At 41.1% G+C, this 17,615-nt stretch overlaps 2 protein-coding genes across 2 annotated transcripts in view; both read left to right on the top strand.

The window, feature by feature from the left end:
• exd3 (exonuclease 3'-5' domain containing 3) overlaps window positions 1-6,383 on the top strand; it is a 48,233-nt gene extending 41,850 nt beyond the window's left edge. The window contains exons 20-21 of the mRNA XM_085413694.1: window positions 5,257-5,323; window positions 5,480-6,383. Of these exons, the coding sequence (XP_085269820.1) occupies window positions 5,257-5,323; window positions 5,480-5,835 (423 nt within the window). The 3' untranslated portion in view covers window positions 5,836-6,383. The remainder of the gene's footprint in view (window positions 1-5,256; window positions 5,324-5,479) is intronic.
• A 7,269-nt stretch (window positions 6,384-13,652) lies between these two features.
• Window positions 13,653-16,653, top strand: nrarpa (NOTCH regulated ankyrin repeat protein a). The gene is made up of 2 exons (XM_085413693.1): window positions 13,653-13,829; window positions 14,031-16,653. Exon 2 carries the CDS (start codon window positions 14,552-14,554, stop codon window positions 14,888-14,890), a length of 339 nt encoding a protein of 112 aa, XP_085269819.1. The 5' UTR covers window positions 13,653-13,829; window positions 14,031-14,551; the 3' UTR covers window positions 14,891-16,653.
• The last annotated feature ends 962 nt before the right edge of the window (window positions 16,654-17,615 follow it).

The raw sequence follows: 17,615 nt of genomic DNA, 5'->3' as shown, positions 1-17,615 counted from the left end.
ACTTACTATTTGTTGTTTACTGCTTGTTTTCAGACGTTTTCGCTCTATCTCCATGTAATTATGCACTTTATTCTCTTCATTTTAAGTAATTTATGCCCATGTTCTGATTAACAGGCTCTGTACAAACCATCATAATTCACTAATATTTATCAGTTTCCCTTCATATTAATCAGGTGTATTGTGGTAACACACACAAAAATTAAAGTCCAGAGCAACTTGTTCTCTTTGTAAGTACATTTTTTAAATAAAGCCTTCACTAATTATTTGATCATTTAATAGAAATCATATTGTCAGAGTGTATGTTTTTTTTCTCACCACCTAAGTAAATGGCGTTACAGTGCCTCAGGCTTTATTTTACCCTCAATGATAAGATTTTCATTTAATGATTAACACTAAAATTCTGCTGGTCTTTTCTCAGCTTAATGAAAGTGTTTCCACTCTTTTCTTCTGTCACGAACTTGTGCAAACTCTCTGACGACATTCATAAACAGAATGTGTAGATAAAGGGCAATTTTTGTTGGCAAAACTTCCTGGTTTCCTTTTTGTCTGTTTGTAGTCCTAGTGCCATTGACAAATCATGTTTCAGCAGGTTTTGGTTGATTGCAGATAAACAGTCTGTGGAAAGCAAATGAGGGGTGAAGTTCATTAGATACCTATCAGCTGTGTTCAGGTGATAATTTAGCTTTTTTAAATTTGTATTTATTTGTTTATTTATTGTCATTTGCAGACAATTACCAACTGACTGCTTATGCTAGACAGTCAGAAAATAGACAGTTGCCTTTGGAAGCTAAATCAAGAGACTGTCTGATGGGTTCCCATTGCATAGCATGACCTTGGGACTATGGTCTGTTAGCTTTTGCTTGCTCATCAATCTCACATTTCTACAGCAGTCTGAGTCAGATTGTTTCCAAAATCAGCATAAAATCCAACTTAAAATAAATCTACATAATCTTACAGGAGTAACAATATTTTATGTCTGCTCAAGGAAATGACAGGGGATTCAAACAGAGCAGAACTTCCCAGATGTGGGAACAATGAATCTCTGGTCATCAATGTTTTCTTTTGCTTTCCTTGGGAAGAGTTTTTAAGTTTCTTGTAAAAAAAGGAGAGGAAAAAAAGTTCCTTTCTTACATACAACGTATATGCTTTAGACCACAGCAACCTCGGACGGTGGAATTTTAAGTATTTTTTAACCTTTACTCAGATTTGAAGTTTACATAAAGACTTCAGCGAGAACCTTTCCAAAGGGAGATGATGATGCAGTTTGTGCTCCCCTTTCACTCCTCTCCTCTCCAGTTCCCACGCTGTCCTTTACCTGACTTACCACAATTTGAATCAAATCACTAGTGTCCAATTGGCTGCTGTGATCATGTGACCGGCATCAGCCCTAAAAGCACCGCCTATTGAGATTGGTCTAGGATTTTCCCATGGGAGCTGCATACAGAGCCAGTGCTGTGTGTGTGTTTGAGCACGTTAGGGGAAAAAGTCCCACCACCACCTCCACCACCACCTCCTCTCTGCTGTCCTCACTTTCTTTCCTCTTTTCTTTTTTTTCCCACCACATCCCGTCCTTTAAAACACAGTATCAGACTTTAGATGGCTTTGTTGTCCCAGCAAGGGACGTTCAGACTGTGAGAGTGCCTTAGATTCCCCGAAAAAACATGGAACAAAGGCCAGAGCAGCTCAGTGTAGTACCTGCCTAAAACTTTCTAGAGCTTTCAATTTAAAAAAAAATCTAAATTGTTTTAAAAAAAATTTTTATGAATTGCCAAATTCACTTTTGGTGGTCCTTTGATCATTAGTCACTCGTCTGGGTTTTAAGTAGAAGAGCCTAGTGGCATGCTAAAGCTAGTATTGAAATATTATTAGACATTGTACCAAAAAGCCCCCGACCTCCCAAAATATTTCCTCATTCCAGTTTAGTATAGCCAGTATTGTAGGGAGATTCTGATGATTTGCAGTAAGTGTCGAGCTTTTGCATCTTCACACCTTTTGTTTGAAAACCAAACAAGAAAATAAAGTCATGGTGTCTGACTAACCTGCAGAATAATGCCGTGTCTAAAACGAGCGTGTCCAAACGAGCAGAGTCAACTTTGTATGTTTTTGGCACCTTTTAAGGTTTCTTTATTGTGTATGTTTATTTACTGTGTGTCTGTCTGTGTTTTAAATACTGTCTGGCTTTAAGAATTTCGTTGTGTGACCGCACAGTGACAATAAAGAACCTTTTGAATTTTGTACTTGAAATGGTTTGATGAAGCCTATTCCCTGTGTGACAGCTGCATACCTGAAAATTCTGCTAGTTAAGTAATGATGTAGGATAAAGAAACACCAGCTGTCGGAGAGTCATTTTTCTTATCAGCACATCTGCTAATGTGACAAATTGAAAAAAGAAAATCACTTGTACTTAGCTCATTTGTCTAACAGAGCTCTGCAGGATCTCTGATTAATTATAGAATTATTTTCATCCAGGTTGCGTGTGTGTGAGACGATGTGCGTGTGTGCCTGCCCGTCCGTGGCTTAGCTTTGAGAGTTCAGAGCAGGTTCTGGCTTGCGCAACTCTGGGAAACTTTGAGCTGAGCAAATAGCTCGGTCTGTTTTCCTGGCTGCCGCCACAGTCGTATGTGTCAACCATGTGTATGTGCTGTTAGCATCTGTGTGCATGCGGTTTGTATGCTCAGTGTAGTGTAGCCTGTGCAAATTGTGAAGTATTTTATCTGTGCGGTTAATTTTTATCTGTGTGTGTGTGTGTGTGTGTGTGTGTGTGTGTGTGTGTGTGTGTGTGTGTGTGTGTGTGTGTGTGTGTGTGTGTGTGTGTGTGTGTGTGTGTGTGTGTGTGTTTTTGCATGTTACGTGGTTTTGTGTATGCGTGTAATTCAGCATACAAAGAGGAGTTCATGCATGCAGCCAGGGAGAAGTAAGCTTCATTCGCACAGACAAGACAGATGGTTACACCTCTACTATTCCCACACCTCCAGTGTTTCTTCCCCTCTTTTCCCTGCATGCCCTCTGTCACCACAAAGGCTAACACTGCTCTACATGTGCACACAAATGAGATGACTTGCTATTGTTTTGAGTGGGTGTATGGTCCTGAATTTTCCCAGGTGAAGAGAGGCAAACCTTAAGTGAACTAGTCAAGGAATGCTGTTTACTGGGCGGAGACCTGATGTATTGACAAGGCTTTTAGCACTGACATGCTGTCAGGATGTTTTACAGACAAATGTGTGCATGTGTCTGTCTTTGAGTTGGGGGCCGGCACACAAGAGGCCACTAATGTCTCTCCATTTATCAGGGAAGGACGTTATAATGCGAACACGTGAATGCTACTGAGGTGTTAACACTGTCTATACACACAAAGATCTGATCGTTCTGTAACACTTATGGCCTTTCACACCAAAGCAAGAACCTGAGAAAAATGTGTCTTTGCTGGTGTGCGAGTAGATCAACGCAAGTTATCAGACCTGTACTTTTCCCGTGTTTTAACATAGGTCTGCAACTTTGTGTTTTAAAGCCGGTTGTTAAGGTTAGCCATTTAAGAATTTACTGTGTACTCTGGTGGGTTTTTATTACTTTAGGTAAGGTGATGTTTTAAGTATTTTGGGTCATTACAATGTGAAGCCAACCTAGGTTGTAGTCTGTAATCATTATCCTGTGTCATATACTGGGTTAGGAGTGACATGGTACTGCACTGTACTTTTAGTTTATTTTTATGTCATCTGTCTGTATATTAAATGTATATCAACCTGTTAAGCCAAAAAAAAAAAAAAAAAGATCTAAATATCCTGACACCTAGAGTGAGGGGAGTAGATGTCTGTTATGTCTGTCATTTTTCTGTCAGAAATTGGCTCCACTTCTCTCAAAGGGAATAATCACTGTTAGTCAATAAAAAAAAAAGTTGTTTTTATTCAACCAGTTAATCAGATCTGTCAAGCTTCATTTACAAAGTATTTCTCATGCAGTGTAGTGCAGTTCCAGGTGTTTCTCAGATCACTGAGAAGCTGATTACAAGGCAATAACCATTAGTAATAAAGATGAATTCATATGTGATAATGAGCCATTTTAAATACTTAAAGACAAAACAGCAAGAAATAAATAAAAAATATAAATAGCTTATAATTGGAATAAAAGTGCAAATAACATTAAAGAAAAAATACACAGATAGAAAAATTTTAAATAGAGATAAGAAGATAAATAATTATAAAATAGAATCAAATGTACAATTTGAAAAAAAAAAACAGTCAGTGAATAAAAATAAAGTAATGTGATGGAAAGTAAACATCCAAAATGATAAAATGGTAAGAAAAAAAAGTTTGTGACATCAGTAGCACATGCTCAGTTAAAAGCCAGGCCTGTCTAGATAGGTAGGTCTATGTTTAAAGATTTCATGACTTCCACCTGCTCTCAGCTCCTCTGGCAGACTTTTCAGGTTGTGGAGGACCTGAGACCCTGTGCTGGTTCATATACACGAGTGAATCCATCAAGTAAAAGAAAATAATTTTGGAAATTGAGAGGCAGCCAGTGGATAGACTTCAGAACTGGTGTAATGTGCTTTGAATATTTCTCAATCAATTATAGGTGATGCAAAACATTTTTCTATCAGAGCATTACTGTAATCGAGCCTGCTACATAGCAAAGCATTTGTTTTTCTGCGTCACTCAGAGAGCCTATGGCCATAATTTTAGTTCCGTCCTGATTGTTGTCAACACATGTACATCTAAAGTGCTCAGTGATCCCTGGTTAGATGAGTGTGAGTCATACTGTGTCCTTAATCGCCACTATATGTTTTCTTTTTTTAACTGACATGTTGGTCAGAGCTCTCCTCCACCATCATAAAAATGTCAAATCCCTACAGCAGACACATTGTTCTCTATTGAATTTATTATGCGTGTTATTGTGTTGTTTTTGGAGATGGGTATGGAAATGTTAATGTCGTTTGTGGCGGCCGTTGCACTTTCTGACACATTTGCTCAGCCTACATTACACCCACTTAAATAACAGCAAAATGACAGCCGCCAGTCAGCTATCATGAAAATGAATATGAAAGTTTTTTTGTGATATTGTGCTAGTAAGGAGGTTTTTTTTGTCACGTCATCCATCAAGAATAAAGCTCAAAGCAAAAAAGATTTTTAATGGTGTCAGCATTTAGAGTACAAATGGCCACATTTGCAACAAGCTTGTAAACAGGCGAGAATATTTTCTTTTTTCCACATTTTTACATTTTTATATCTGCTGCTGGTGACTGTTTCTTTGTTTCTCCAGGCATGTAACAGTGATCAGTATGTGGCAGTGCCACGAGACGATATGGTCGGGATGCTTAAAAAGAAAGGTTTGTCAAACTCACACAGTATTATAGGAAAGGCTATACTTTCTAAAGCATTTAAGGATGAATCTACAGTCCATTATGTCTGCAGCTGTTTGTCTCACCATTGATAACCTCGCTTCCTTTTCCCTTTAAGAATAAAGAAATAATTTTTTTTTGTAGGACTCCTATCAGACCAGGACAACACTGACCTAATGCACCAGCAAGAGGAGAAGCACGATGACATTTTGACCCCAAAGCTCCCCAGGTATGCTCTTCAGTGTCGCTGGGCCTCCCTTTCAGGGCTGGACCCTGACACCCTGACCTTTCCCGGGGGCGCGCCTATTCAGCTTCACACCGTGCCCCCTACCCTCCTTCCAAGGATCCCTCTCTTCTACGTCTGCACCAGATGTGGCAAGGTGTTCTGGGAGGGCTCTCATTTTGGCCGTGTCCTCTCAATGTTTCAGGAGGTCTTGCACATTTCAGACGAGGACAATGAATCTGCTGCAGAGCCCATTACACCTGCTCAGCAGAATTGACTGTTGTAGAGTCAGTTTACATGAAGACTTTGGCATTCAGCTGTCTTATCCCGTAGGAACCCATGCCCCTCTGCACATGGAGGACAGTTCCTGTTCAAGTTTCAACACTGACTCTTCCATAGTTTTCCTGAAAGTAAAGTTGGGTCTGGGCTCTTAAAATACAGTAACATTTCCCCACATGTAATTAACTTTAAATAAATTAGTCAAAGTCAAATGGGAAACAATTCTTCTTTTTTTTATACACCTGGATCAACAGATTGCCTCTCAGTGAGCATTGAATGAAGGCTTTATTTTTGTTTTTAAGCCACCAATTTTTTTCAGATGGAAATATTTTGAAAATGTTTAAATATTTTGTATTTATAACAGTTTAAAAAATAATTTACATTTCAGACAGGCTATAGAGTGATCGCATTTAGACCTGACCATATTTGTTATAAACTGTACCTAAGAAATGGTTTGCATTGTAATACTTTGAAATCGAAAGAGTTAATTCTTTAAGAAAGTAAACATGTGCATCAATCCTAAGTTTGTTCCATTCAGCAGTTTATGAGGTCACATCCTGTGGAAACTGTTTTTTATTGTTTTGACTTGAACGCCCTGGTAGGTGGCGATAAGGTCAGTTCCTTGGCCGTTTTAGTACCCAGTGGTACGATACATTTTTATTCTCTGTGATTACATTCTTGTAATATTTAAATGTTTAAATGCGTGTTTCAATAAAGAGAGTTTTTTTTCCTCTCCTTTCTTAATGTGTAAGAATTTGCAGTTGTTTACTTTCACCAGATGTTTTTGTTTTCAATATGTTTCTAAATTCACAAAGCAGATGGTAAAGGACTGAGGGTGGACAGATTGATGGGATTATCCGAGCTTTAGTCGTGTCTGTCAGGTGTAGCATGTGTGTTGGGGTTTTTTTTTTTGTTTCGTTTTTTAGTGGGGTCACAGAGTAACCCGGCACATACCAGCAGAATCCCCTCACATTTTCTCATACTCCTTCCCACTGTGAATTTGTGTGATTCCAGACAATTAGATCTCCCAAAATGTTCAAATAGGTTTTGGAAACTGCAATTAAAGATTTTCTGATGTTTTTTTGCTGAGGAAAGTACATGAAGCTACACCAGAAGGCTTAGTTAGTCTTTTTACAGTCATACAATCTAAGAATCCCTAACTATAGCCAGATGTGCTCTTAATTTTACTGACAGTAATTTTCAAAGACGGGCCGTACTGTGAATCACTGAGGTAAATGTGTTTTCAGGAACAACGACAGCTGCAGAAGAAAAGTTGGAGGTTGGTATCTCAGGATGAAACTTGATGCTCCAGAACATGCGCGCTATAGCTTGGTTTATCATGCCATGAGTAACCACGCTGAGCTTTCAGATGTAAAGTGTTAAATTTGTGTTAGTTGAAACTCCTAGGACTTGACATGCTGGGAGTTTTCAGCGAGCTCAGCAGCCTAAATTTAACTGCAACAAATGCTGGAAATATACTCATGAGACACTTTATTAGGAACACCTTTCTAGTTTTGGATTGGACCCCTTTCGACTTTCAGAACTGTCTTAATTGTTCGTGACATGGATTCTACAAGGTGCTGGAATTCCATGGAGATTTTGCTCTATGCGAAAGCATCACATCCTAAAGGTGCTTGGATTGAGGATCTGGTGACTCTGGAGGCCATCTGAATACCGTGAACTCATTGACATGTTCAAGAGACCAATTTGAGCTTTTGGACATGTTAATGTGCTAGAAAAAGTGCACAAGATGATGAGTACACTGTGATCATGGCCAACAGCAATACTCAGATGTGACATTTAAACCACGGTCAGTTGGTACTAATGAGCCCAAAGTGTGACAGAAATACCCCCTGAACATTACCAGTTCATACAAGGCGGGATGGACCCGTGCTTGCATGCTGTTTACACCAAATTCTGACCCTACCATCCGAATGCCTCAGCAGAAATTGAAACTCATCAGCCAAAGTTTTTCCAGTCTTCTGTTGTCCATATTTGGTGTGAACATACAAATTGTACCCTCAATTTCCTGTATTTAGCTACAGAGTGGCACCCGTTCTGGTCTTGTGCTGCTGTAGACCATCTGCTTCATGTGGAGATGCTCTTCTGCATACTTTGGATGTGCCTTTCTATCAGCTCAATGCAGTTTGGTCATTCTGATACCAAAAAGGCCTTTTTGCTCAGAGAACTCACAGTCACTTTGTATTTTCTCTTTTTATTTTTTTACCCTTCTCTGGAAATCCTAGAGATGGTTATGTGGGAAAATCCAAGTAGGTCAGCATTTTTCTGAAATACTCAGGCTAACCCGTCTGGCACTAACAAAACCACATTCAGAGTCGCTTAAATTGCTTTTCTTCCCCATTCTGATGCTTGGTTTGACCTTCAGTGTGTCATCCTGATCGTCTCCATCCCTAAATGCACTGAGTTGCTGCCATGTGATTGGCTGATTAGATAGTTTCAGTTTAACAGGTATACCTTAAAAAAATTTCTGATGGTTTCTTTGGAAGCCTCGACCAGATGTCCCGTAACAGTCCTCTCTCAGATCCCCTAATTTCAGTTTTTTGGGGATTTAGTTTAGCTCACCTGGTTGAGCAGGTGACCATATGCTGCAAGGCTCAATGCACAAGTGCAGGTTTGATTCTGACCTAGACGCCTTTGCTACATATCTTCCACCATATTTCCTGTTTGAAAAATCTTCACTGTCCAATCAGATAAAGGCGAAAAGATTCACATAATTTAGAGAAAATTGACACTTTAGCTTTTCATGTGTGAATAACAGACCAGCTACATGACTTTAAAGGCCTGTGCAAAAATGTAGGCTTAGGGCTTTTGTTGCAGCAAGTAATCCTACACCATCCCTAATGCAGTCATCTGTAGGGACATTATAAGTGCCGTCACTTCTGAAGAATGTTACCAAAGTGGGTGTCTATGGCAGTGAGTGGGAAGTTAACCATTCATTGTTGTGAGTGCTGGGTGAGATGCTGGTCCACATCAGAATCTCCCTCCTCTGTGTCCTATGGGTGAATCTTATGGAAGAAAGTTAATATAGTTAACTAAAACTAAACCAAAAACTACATGAAAGAAATCATTTTAGACTGAAGATAAAACTAGACTTAATTTGTTAATTTGGTCACATTTGTCAAAACAAGAAGCCTGTGCACCTTTTAGTGCATGTGTTACTAAATCTGGGACGTCTAAGAAGGGACTTTGTGTCAAGTATTTGTTGTCACTGTTAATTTATTCTATTTTTCTGAGCATCTTAAAACAAATTATCCACGAGGTAAAGTCAAAAGTGAAATTTAATTTTTAAAAAGTAAGCTTAAAAATACTCTGTGGAAGCTACCTGAAGCTAAACTGAAGGTAAAAACACGTTGACACATTGCCAAACAGCATTTAATAGCAGGAATTTAATAGGTACGTTTGAAAGAGCTGTTTTTTTTTTTTTTATCAGTTTTTGTACTGCTTTCTCATAGAGGTTTTATTGGTGGTGTATATATGGGAAGGTCTGGACCTGTTCAAGCTACAGAAAAATTGCAACATGAAAATTAATTTGAAAGTCTAGTTCCCAAGAACAGTGCAATACTGATGAAAAGCGAAATGAAAATATTATCTGAGCATTTTATGCGTTTTCACATATGGAAACCAGCTCTAATAAATCATGTAAAACTTCACTTTAAGGTGTGGGGGGAAAGGGCTCGTGATAAACGCATAGCTGATGCTGCGTGAGACCTTCTCCAGAGGAAGCTGGATTAATCCACCTCTGTGACGTGTTAACAGTTTCGAAAAAGATCCACAATCAAGTGCTGCTGAACGAGACCGCTATGCTGGCAATGGTGTAGTTTAAAACGATAATAATATGACCTCTTCTTCTCGAGCCTCCTGGAGTCCAAGCATTTGTTGGCTTGTCGCCAAGCAGCCTGTGCAATAACTACAGTAACATTAAGCTTCCCCGAGGTGTATTTTATTGGTATGACTGAAGCAGACACCCTAACTTCCAAATAAACCCGGTGTGTGCTGTCCCGTCCTTGTCCGGGTGGTCGCAGCCCCTGCCTCTGCAGAGCGCGAGGTTTCTGCTGCAGCACCGTGTTATTTGATCCTTGCTCTTTCTTTGCTGGGAAGAAAAGCTCGCCTCTTTCCCACGCTCTGAGGACACGTGGTGCCCGGAATGAATTGGATGCAGAAGGCCCTCCCCTCCCGGTAAAACGTCACCCCTCTCGCTCTCTCTGTCTCTCTCTCTCTCTCTCTCTCTCTCTCTCTCTATTCTCATAAACTCAAGCACGCATGTTTTCAGGTATGAATGTAAAAACAGGTTTAAAAAAGAAATTATGTTTAAAAAAACCCCCAACTAAATTTAGATTTATGTTCCCTCCTGTTGTGTGATTTCCCCGTTTGGGCTCTTCTGCAACATGGAACCCAGAGGAGAGACTCCTCCCGGCTCGTCTGGCCCATTGCTGCCCCGGCGTCGGCGCCAAACTCGGGCACCGCGCAGCTACGAGGTCTTCGTTGCTCCTTTTGCGGTGCAGCACTTAAGCCTCTCTGTATTTCGGGGAGGGGGGTGTTATCTTGTTTATCATCGCACGAAAGCAGAGCAAAGACATGGCTGCACAAACAAAACCAGAACAGGCTTGCATTATCTCAATGCAACCGTTTTCCATTTAGGAGTTCTAGGAAAGCTGGCCTCATTGCACCCTCCGTGCCCAGCCGACCGCTCTTCATAGCTGTGCCCCCCACCAAAAAAAAAAACACCTAACAAAAAGTTTTTAAATTTTTAGTTATTTATTTAGTTGTTTTACCTGACGTCATATTAACTGAACGCGAGAAACTGGGGGGGGGGGAATCACAAGTATTTTATCTCAACTTACTCTGGCAACTTCCCAGGCACACATTACCACGAAAGATTCAAGAGAGAAGTGCATGTGTTGGGGAGGGTCTTCGGGGAGAAACTCATCCAATGGAAAACTTTTGGCTCCTGTAGTCTCTGCAAATGTTTTCCAAGTGTCCAGACGCATTGCAGCAAAAGCTCTGATAGCGGACAGATGTTCTTGATTTTCCAGAAATTGTTTTTCACCCTTCAGTAATCTGAGGAAAAAAATGCACACATGTACAGTAATGTGCAAACATTTTGCGCACTAAATGTAAAATGAGGAAAACAAACAAATACATAAATTCTTCACAATTCAGGAATTATGCAATAGAGCGTTTTCCAAGATATAATTATACCTTTGCAAGTGACGGACAACTTTATCCAAACGTTCTGGTTAATTGGCACAAGCCTTTTGTAGTTTGGGTTAAGTCTTTGCACAGCAAAAACACAAATAGGAAACAATTAAACCAACACTTGTATTTTTCTTAATTTATAATTTGAAAAACAACCCACAATCTAAATTTCCCCTCAATCTGATGGGATAGATTTGCTCTGCAAACGGCCATATGTACCCTCACTGACTAATTCAGTCATATACGGAGACAGCGAAGGGGAACACACGTCTGTTATTGCAGCCTACATCATCGACTTGACTTGGTTATTCACCACGTTTGAATACACCACATATGGGTGACTCAGAGCTGGCTTTGTTTTGGAGCATTTGCAGCTGTGGACCACTTGTAGGAGGTAAAAAAAAAAAGGCGCACAAATAGTCACCTGCACATGTCCCCAAAGACATTCTGAGTAGATGAAATTAGCTCGTTTTTGCTGTCATTTGAGCGTGACTGAAAGTCAGGTATCTCCATATCCATAAACATAGAAGAGAGTGGCCTAGAAGTCCTTTCTGAGTTGCTTCCAGAATATGCTGCAAAGTCAGCTTTACCTATATTGATAAAAAAAGGGACATATTTTCTTACATGTTCAGTGCAAGAATGTTCTCTTATGCCTAACTACACGATCCCTTAATCGTGTAACTAAACCCAATAAAATATTAGCCTGTTTCATATCCATACTGTGCATCATGCCGGCGTTAAAAGCCGGTTTGCACTAATGGAAGCAGTTAATGTGGTATGTGCAGCCGTGTAGGCTAACTGAAAGCACTACTCTGTGGTTATCTGTGGCTACTAAACTGTGACCCTCAGGTGCCTCATTCATGATTTTAAAGGACACCCTCCGGTCAGCTTAAAAGGGAGAGGAACGTCTGTATGCACCTAATAATCAGCCGCCTTTCCCAAGAATCGCTGTGTAGTCGTCTCCTTTAGATTAAACTGAGCAAGTCTGGGGCTTCATCTGTGGGACCTCTGTTGCTGTCTCTCCCACGGACTGCCGCTCCGACCCACAATAGCACGCTCATGCATGCAGATAGAGCCACAGACGTGCGCCAAATGTACAGTTCTGACTGTGGGAAAACCTGATAGTGCGAAAGCCGCCAAACCATCAGAGCGGAAAGCGGCTTGTAAAGTGTTACACAGATGACACGGAGAACGGGTCGCCAAACGGAGCAAACGGTCAGAGAAGGAAGCTGAGCTGCAGGTAGCCTACCTGGTGCGGTTTCTACATAACCCATTCTCTCCGTCTCTGCGTTTATCTAACCATCTGTGTCACCGTAACGCTTATTTATTTGTGCCGAGCCGTGTTTCTGTCAGTTAGTGGGATATCTATCGACACCTTTTTCTCTGCGCCACACACACACTCACAGGCGCCCAGTTCCCACGGTGGTGGGGGTAGCTGAGCGGCGGTGTCAGTCTGTGCAAAGCGTCACCTCTTTTCACTTGCAAAAAGGAAGTAGCGCGGGGCTTTTGTTATCTGAACTCTCACAGTCTAGTCATTTAAAAACAAGTGGACTATATCCGCCGTTTATGATTTAAACAGCCACCTATAATCTCCTCCTTTGAGGTGTTTTTATGCCGGTAGGTATGACGGCGACAATCCACCCGTTTGGGGTTTGTATTTAACTCTATGCCATTTGGTTTGGACGTAATATAGCGTACTTGTGTCGGCTTCTGGTAGAACGGCGTGTACAAATGTCTCCTTGTGCCTCAGTCTAGCATTTGGACGAATCTCATCTTCTTTCTTTGTTGTATTTCACATTTATCCACAAATTAACTGAGGCGTTTGTGTGGAGTCCCACACTCCGGAGAAAGTTGGAACACCAAAATCAACACATAGCCGTAATCCACTCCCTCTACGGAATAATTGTCATTATTTGGACGCTTAAAACCCCCAAATTCACAAGAAGTGATGCCAGTTTTTTCCCCCAGATTCAATATAGATTCACTTAACTGAGATTTAAAAAAAAAACAAAAAACAAAAAAACCCCATTTAACTTATACAATCCTCGATCCATGATAAGAAGTGAAATTCTATCGCCTTTCGAGAGATTTCACCTCCTTTGAAATTCGAAAGAAAATTAATATGAAGGTAAATGTAATAGACACTCCATTCTTTGAGATATTTTTTTGCGATTAAGACTCATTTGATGTTGTTTCTTAGTAACAATTTTCATCGAGCAGCAATTAATGATCAACTTTCACCGAGCAACACTTGTCAATTCCCTTCAGTGTCCAACACGCTGTCACTGACACCTGACTGACTTTTTGTCGCAAGTTCCTGCCGACGACAATCCAGTGGTGGACCTTTTACAGCGTGCCCGATTTCTCAGCAGTTTACAGCGCTGGCAGCACCGTGTCTGTGACTTTCAGTCCGCTTCACGGGGTGGGCTGCAGGAGATCGGATATAGAGATCACCGTAGGATTGCTGCGGGCGCCTTGTTTAATACTTTGCAGCAACATTTGGCTCCCCCTCGGAATACCACGCCCCCTCCCTACAGATTCACAGGACCCTCCCTCAAACCGAATCGGCAGCCTATAACCTCCCCGGATCTCCACCCATTCCTCCACAGTTGATTCTTTGGGAAGGTATTGTCATGCAAATGAAGGACGCGTAAAATATTCTCTCAGAGCGCAGCGGAGGGCAGAGACTCACACGGACCGCAAGGAGGACACAGATCGCGCCACTCGGTGGATTTCTATCGTTTGCGTCGCTAGGGACCCGTCTATCTGTCACAGGTAAGTCCCAAATCTGCAGCGGATTACAGTTCTCACATGTTTAGCGGTAAAATTCAACCAGTGTACCCGTGCGTAAACGTGTGCGCACGGTGGTTCCGCGCACTCATTCTTGGATGTGGCGGAATGTAGGGTCTCTCGCACTCTGTTGGTGAGGATTCTGGATTCATGCGGGCTCCTCTTGTCCTTTTTTGTCTTTCCCAGACACCCTGGCCACATGAGAAGCGACATATAGCCAGGGAACAGATCGAACCGTTCAAGGAAAACCGACGGGGATCCAACACACAGGAGGCTGCTCTGTGGAGATAGTGGCCATACTTCCAGTTTTCCCAAGTAAAGTCGGAGGTGTCTCTCTTCTCCATCCCCCTGTGCAGGCTACCTGCTGCTGCTACTGCTGCTACAGAAGGGGAACTATATTCTAAAGTCCCCTGGATCACTTGAGAGCACCCTTCTATTTTCTAGGGGATTTATGATCTCTCAAATATTTACACACCAAGTGTGCCATTTTCTCTCTTGTCCTTTTTGGGATATATGTACACACATATATATAAAGTGACCTTTTTCCGTTTTAGTGGGCTACTTTAAAGTGCCTTAGCTGGTTATAATCCAGTGTAACTGTGGCATTGCTACCAGACCAGAGACGCTCAACAGGGAGAAGACGATCATTATCAGCTTTAGAGTCCAGGCAGGATTACTTGTTCCCCACCCTCCAGCGAGTTGCAACCATGAGCCAGGCGGATGTGTCAACTTGCTCCGCGCCGCAAAGGGTTTTCCAGGAGGCGGTTAAGAAGGGCAACACCAAGGAGCTGCACTCTTTGCTGCAGAACATGACAAACTGCGAGTTCAACGTCAACTCCTTCGGGCCGGAAGGACAGACGGCCCTCCATCAGTCAGTAATTGACGGAAACCTGGAGCTGGTAAAACTGCTGGTGAAATTTGGTGCAGATATCAGACTGGCCAACCGGGAAGGGTGGAGCGCTTTACACATCGCCGCTTTCGGGGGCCACCAAGACATTGTGCTATACCTCATCACCAAGGCCAAGTATTCCTCTGGCGCCCGGTGATCAGACTCTGCTGTCAGGTAAAAAAGAAAAAAGGAAAAAGTAGAAAAATTAAAACAAACAAGCAAACAAATCAACTACAATTTAAATATAAAACTGCAACACAACACACGGGAAAGCCAGGCTCTTGTAAAAGCAAAATAAATAAATAAATAAAACAAAAAAACCAATAAAACAAACAAAAAACAACAACAAAAAAACAAAAACTGCCATTATTTACATAGTTGTGCCAAATCATATAAAAAAGGAGATAAAAAAAATAGGCCTGCACAATAATCTTTCCTCACTGTAAACCAAACGGGGTCCTCTCTGCACTCCCGAGTGAAGCACCGCATGGTTCATACACAGCGCCTCAACACGAATCTTTTAACAAAAGAAACCCATTTCCGTGAGTTTGTTGGTACTAAAGCTTTCCTCTTGAATGTTCGTATTAGATCGTGTCGTCCACTATAAAAGAAATCAAGTCTCTGTGTATCGCATGTGTGTGTTTGGACTCCAGAGAGCAGATGGCCCAGTTTTTTTCCCTGTCCCTTGAATAGTTTCTTTGTGGGAGCGCAGATTTGACCTGTTGCTCCTCATTGTTCTGTAAAACCCCCTTTTTAAGTTATTTTATATGAAACAGGCACTTGATGCTTTATGGCTGCATGCTGGAATATCTGAAAGGGAAGACACATGAACAAGAGAAGAAGGGTTGCCCTCTGTTGGTTACCAGAGGTCTTATTTTCTTTAATAAATTTTAGTGATTCTTCTTCATTCTTTTTTTTTTTTAACTCAAAGAGCGGCATTATGGCTATCCAACACATTTTCAGATGTGTAATCATTATGTAACAACAACTGACTTCATAATTGTTGTGAAGTACTGTACACAATAGCTTTACTTTGTTTCTGTTTCTTTTTTTTCTTTTTTTTTTTAAGGAAAAGAGCGATGAGAGCGCTCTGCAAGCAGATCTTGCCATGCTGGCGTCCAATTTTTCAGGCCAGTGCGACCACTTTGCCAATGGTCATTGTGTTACTAAAAACCGCTGCTTTCGCTTTGTATAAAAAAAGACGCATTTAATTTCACTTTATAATCTCCTTTCAGTATTTTATTAACATCCTAGTCATCACTGTGAAAGCAGGCTGGGGTTTTTTTTTTAATTTATGAAGGTACATTGAGAAGATGCATTTTTAAATATTTTGTGGTTCTTCTTAAAAACGATCTGTATTGTGTAAGGATATAATGGGTGACTCAAGCTGCTTCAGACTTTTTTGTGTAAACTGTCCCGTGTGGAGGTAAGACCTGCCACCCTCATCCTACTGGCCACAGTTCTAGATACCCCCACCCTCCAGTTATAGGCTGTCGACCCCTTCGGAGTGGACTTTCTCATCCTCCCATTAAAGTGACTCTGTTTGGTTGCCTTTTCCCAGCTACCTCGTCTGTAAAGTATTCTCAAGTCGTTCTGTTTTTCCTCACCACCGCCTTGTTTGGAGTCTGTGATCATCCGCATGCCGATGGGCTGTTTGTGTCTGCTAAAGTAACCTCACAGCCAGATGGACTTCAGTAAAGAAGATGCAATGAACCCATTTTTGCATCCTCCTTCGGGACAGTTTTCACACTACAACCAAACCAGTGCTGACAAGCAAAACATCATTTTGCCTTTTCTGCAAGAGAGTCTGTGGTTCTGTCTGTCTTTACACACACACACACACACACACACACACACACACACACACACACACACACACACACACACACGCACGCACGCACGCACGCACGCACACACACACGCACACACACACACACACACACACACACAGAGCCATTGTTGCATGTCTCCCCTATAATACTCCACTTTGCTCTCTCTCTCTGTGTCCTTATCAGCCTGTATGGTTGTTTTAGTTCCATTTATTTTCTCTCTTTTTTTTAGTCATACAAAAAATGGAATTGTATCGCATGACTTATAAATGCAGGGAGTTTTATTGCACAAAATCGGAGTCTTGAGCGCCCCCAGTGTTCGTATGGGGTAACTGCAAGAGCCAAGGCTTTGGAATAGTTACTACTACTGAGCAGGACCCTAATACTGTTGGACGATGAAGACTTAAAAATGATCAACAACACATGACTATTGCAGGATTTCACAGAAAAGGAAAATTAGGTCTCATAAATTTGCCTGCTGCATTTTGAAAGTCATGGCACCCTAACATTTGTAACGATGCTGCTTGTATGTTTCTTTTCTCGTTAATGTTGATGTTGTTATTTTATTATTATTATTTTTTGTTTGTTTTTAGAAAAAAAAATGCCTACTGCTCAAATGGCCAACAGAATTTTCACAGCAGCACTGGCTGACCTCATGAGAAGCTCTTGAGAAGGTGTGCACGAGTGTGTTTTCCCGTTAAGGTGTATGTGTTTATGTTTGTGTGTGTGCGTGTTGTGTGTGTCTTCTCATGAGGCACGTGTCCCATTTTCAACCTGGAACAACCGATAATTAACCGTAACAATAGTTCAACTACATTAAGGTATAGATTGGTATCAGGCAACAAATGAAATATGCATCGCTTGTCTTAAACTTGATTTTTTTTTTCTCTTTTGTTTGAATATTGCACTGATGACTGTTGTTGAAAAGTTGGCTTTTATGTGTCAACATTTAATTTTTTTTTCTGAATAGAAAAAAAAAGCAGACACAACAAAATACTATTGTATAAATATATGCTCCAGGTGATGATGTCCTAATGTGTGTATTACTTTGTG

Source organism: Rhamphochromis longiceps, linkage group LG7, assembly GCF_057381845.1.
Source record: "Rhamphochromis longiceps isolate RC_006_pf linkage group LG7, R_longiceps_female_GT1.1, whole genome shotgun sequence".
Taxonomy (NCBI): Eukaryota; Metazoa; Chordata; class Actinopteri; order Cichliformes; family Cichlidae; genus Rhamphochromis; species Rhamphochromis longiceps.
Note: the sequence above shows the minus strand (reverse complement) of the source record. Positions and strands in the feature narration are given on the sequence as shown.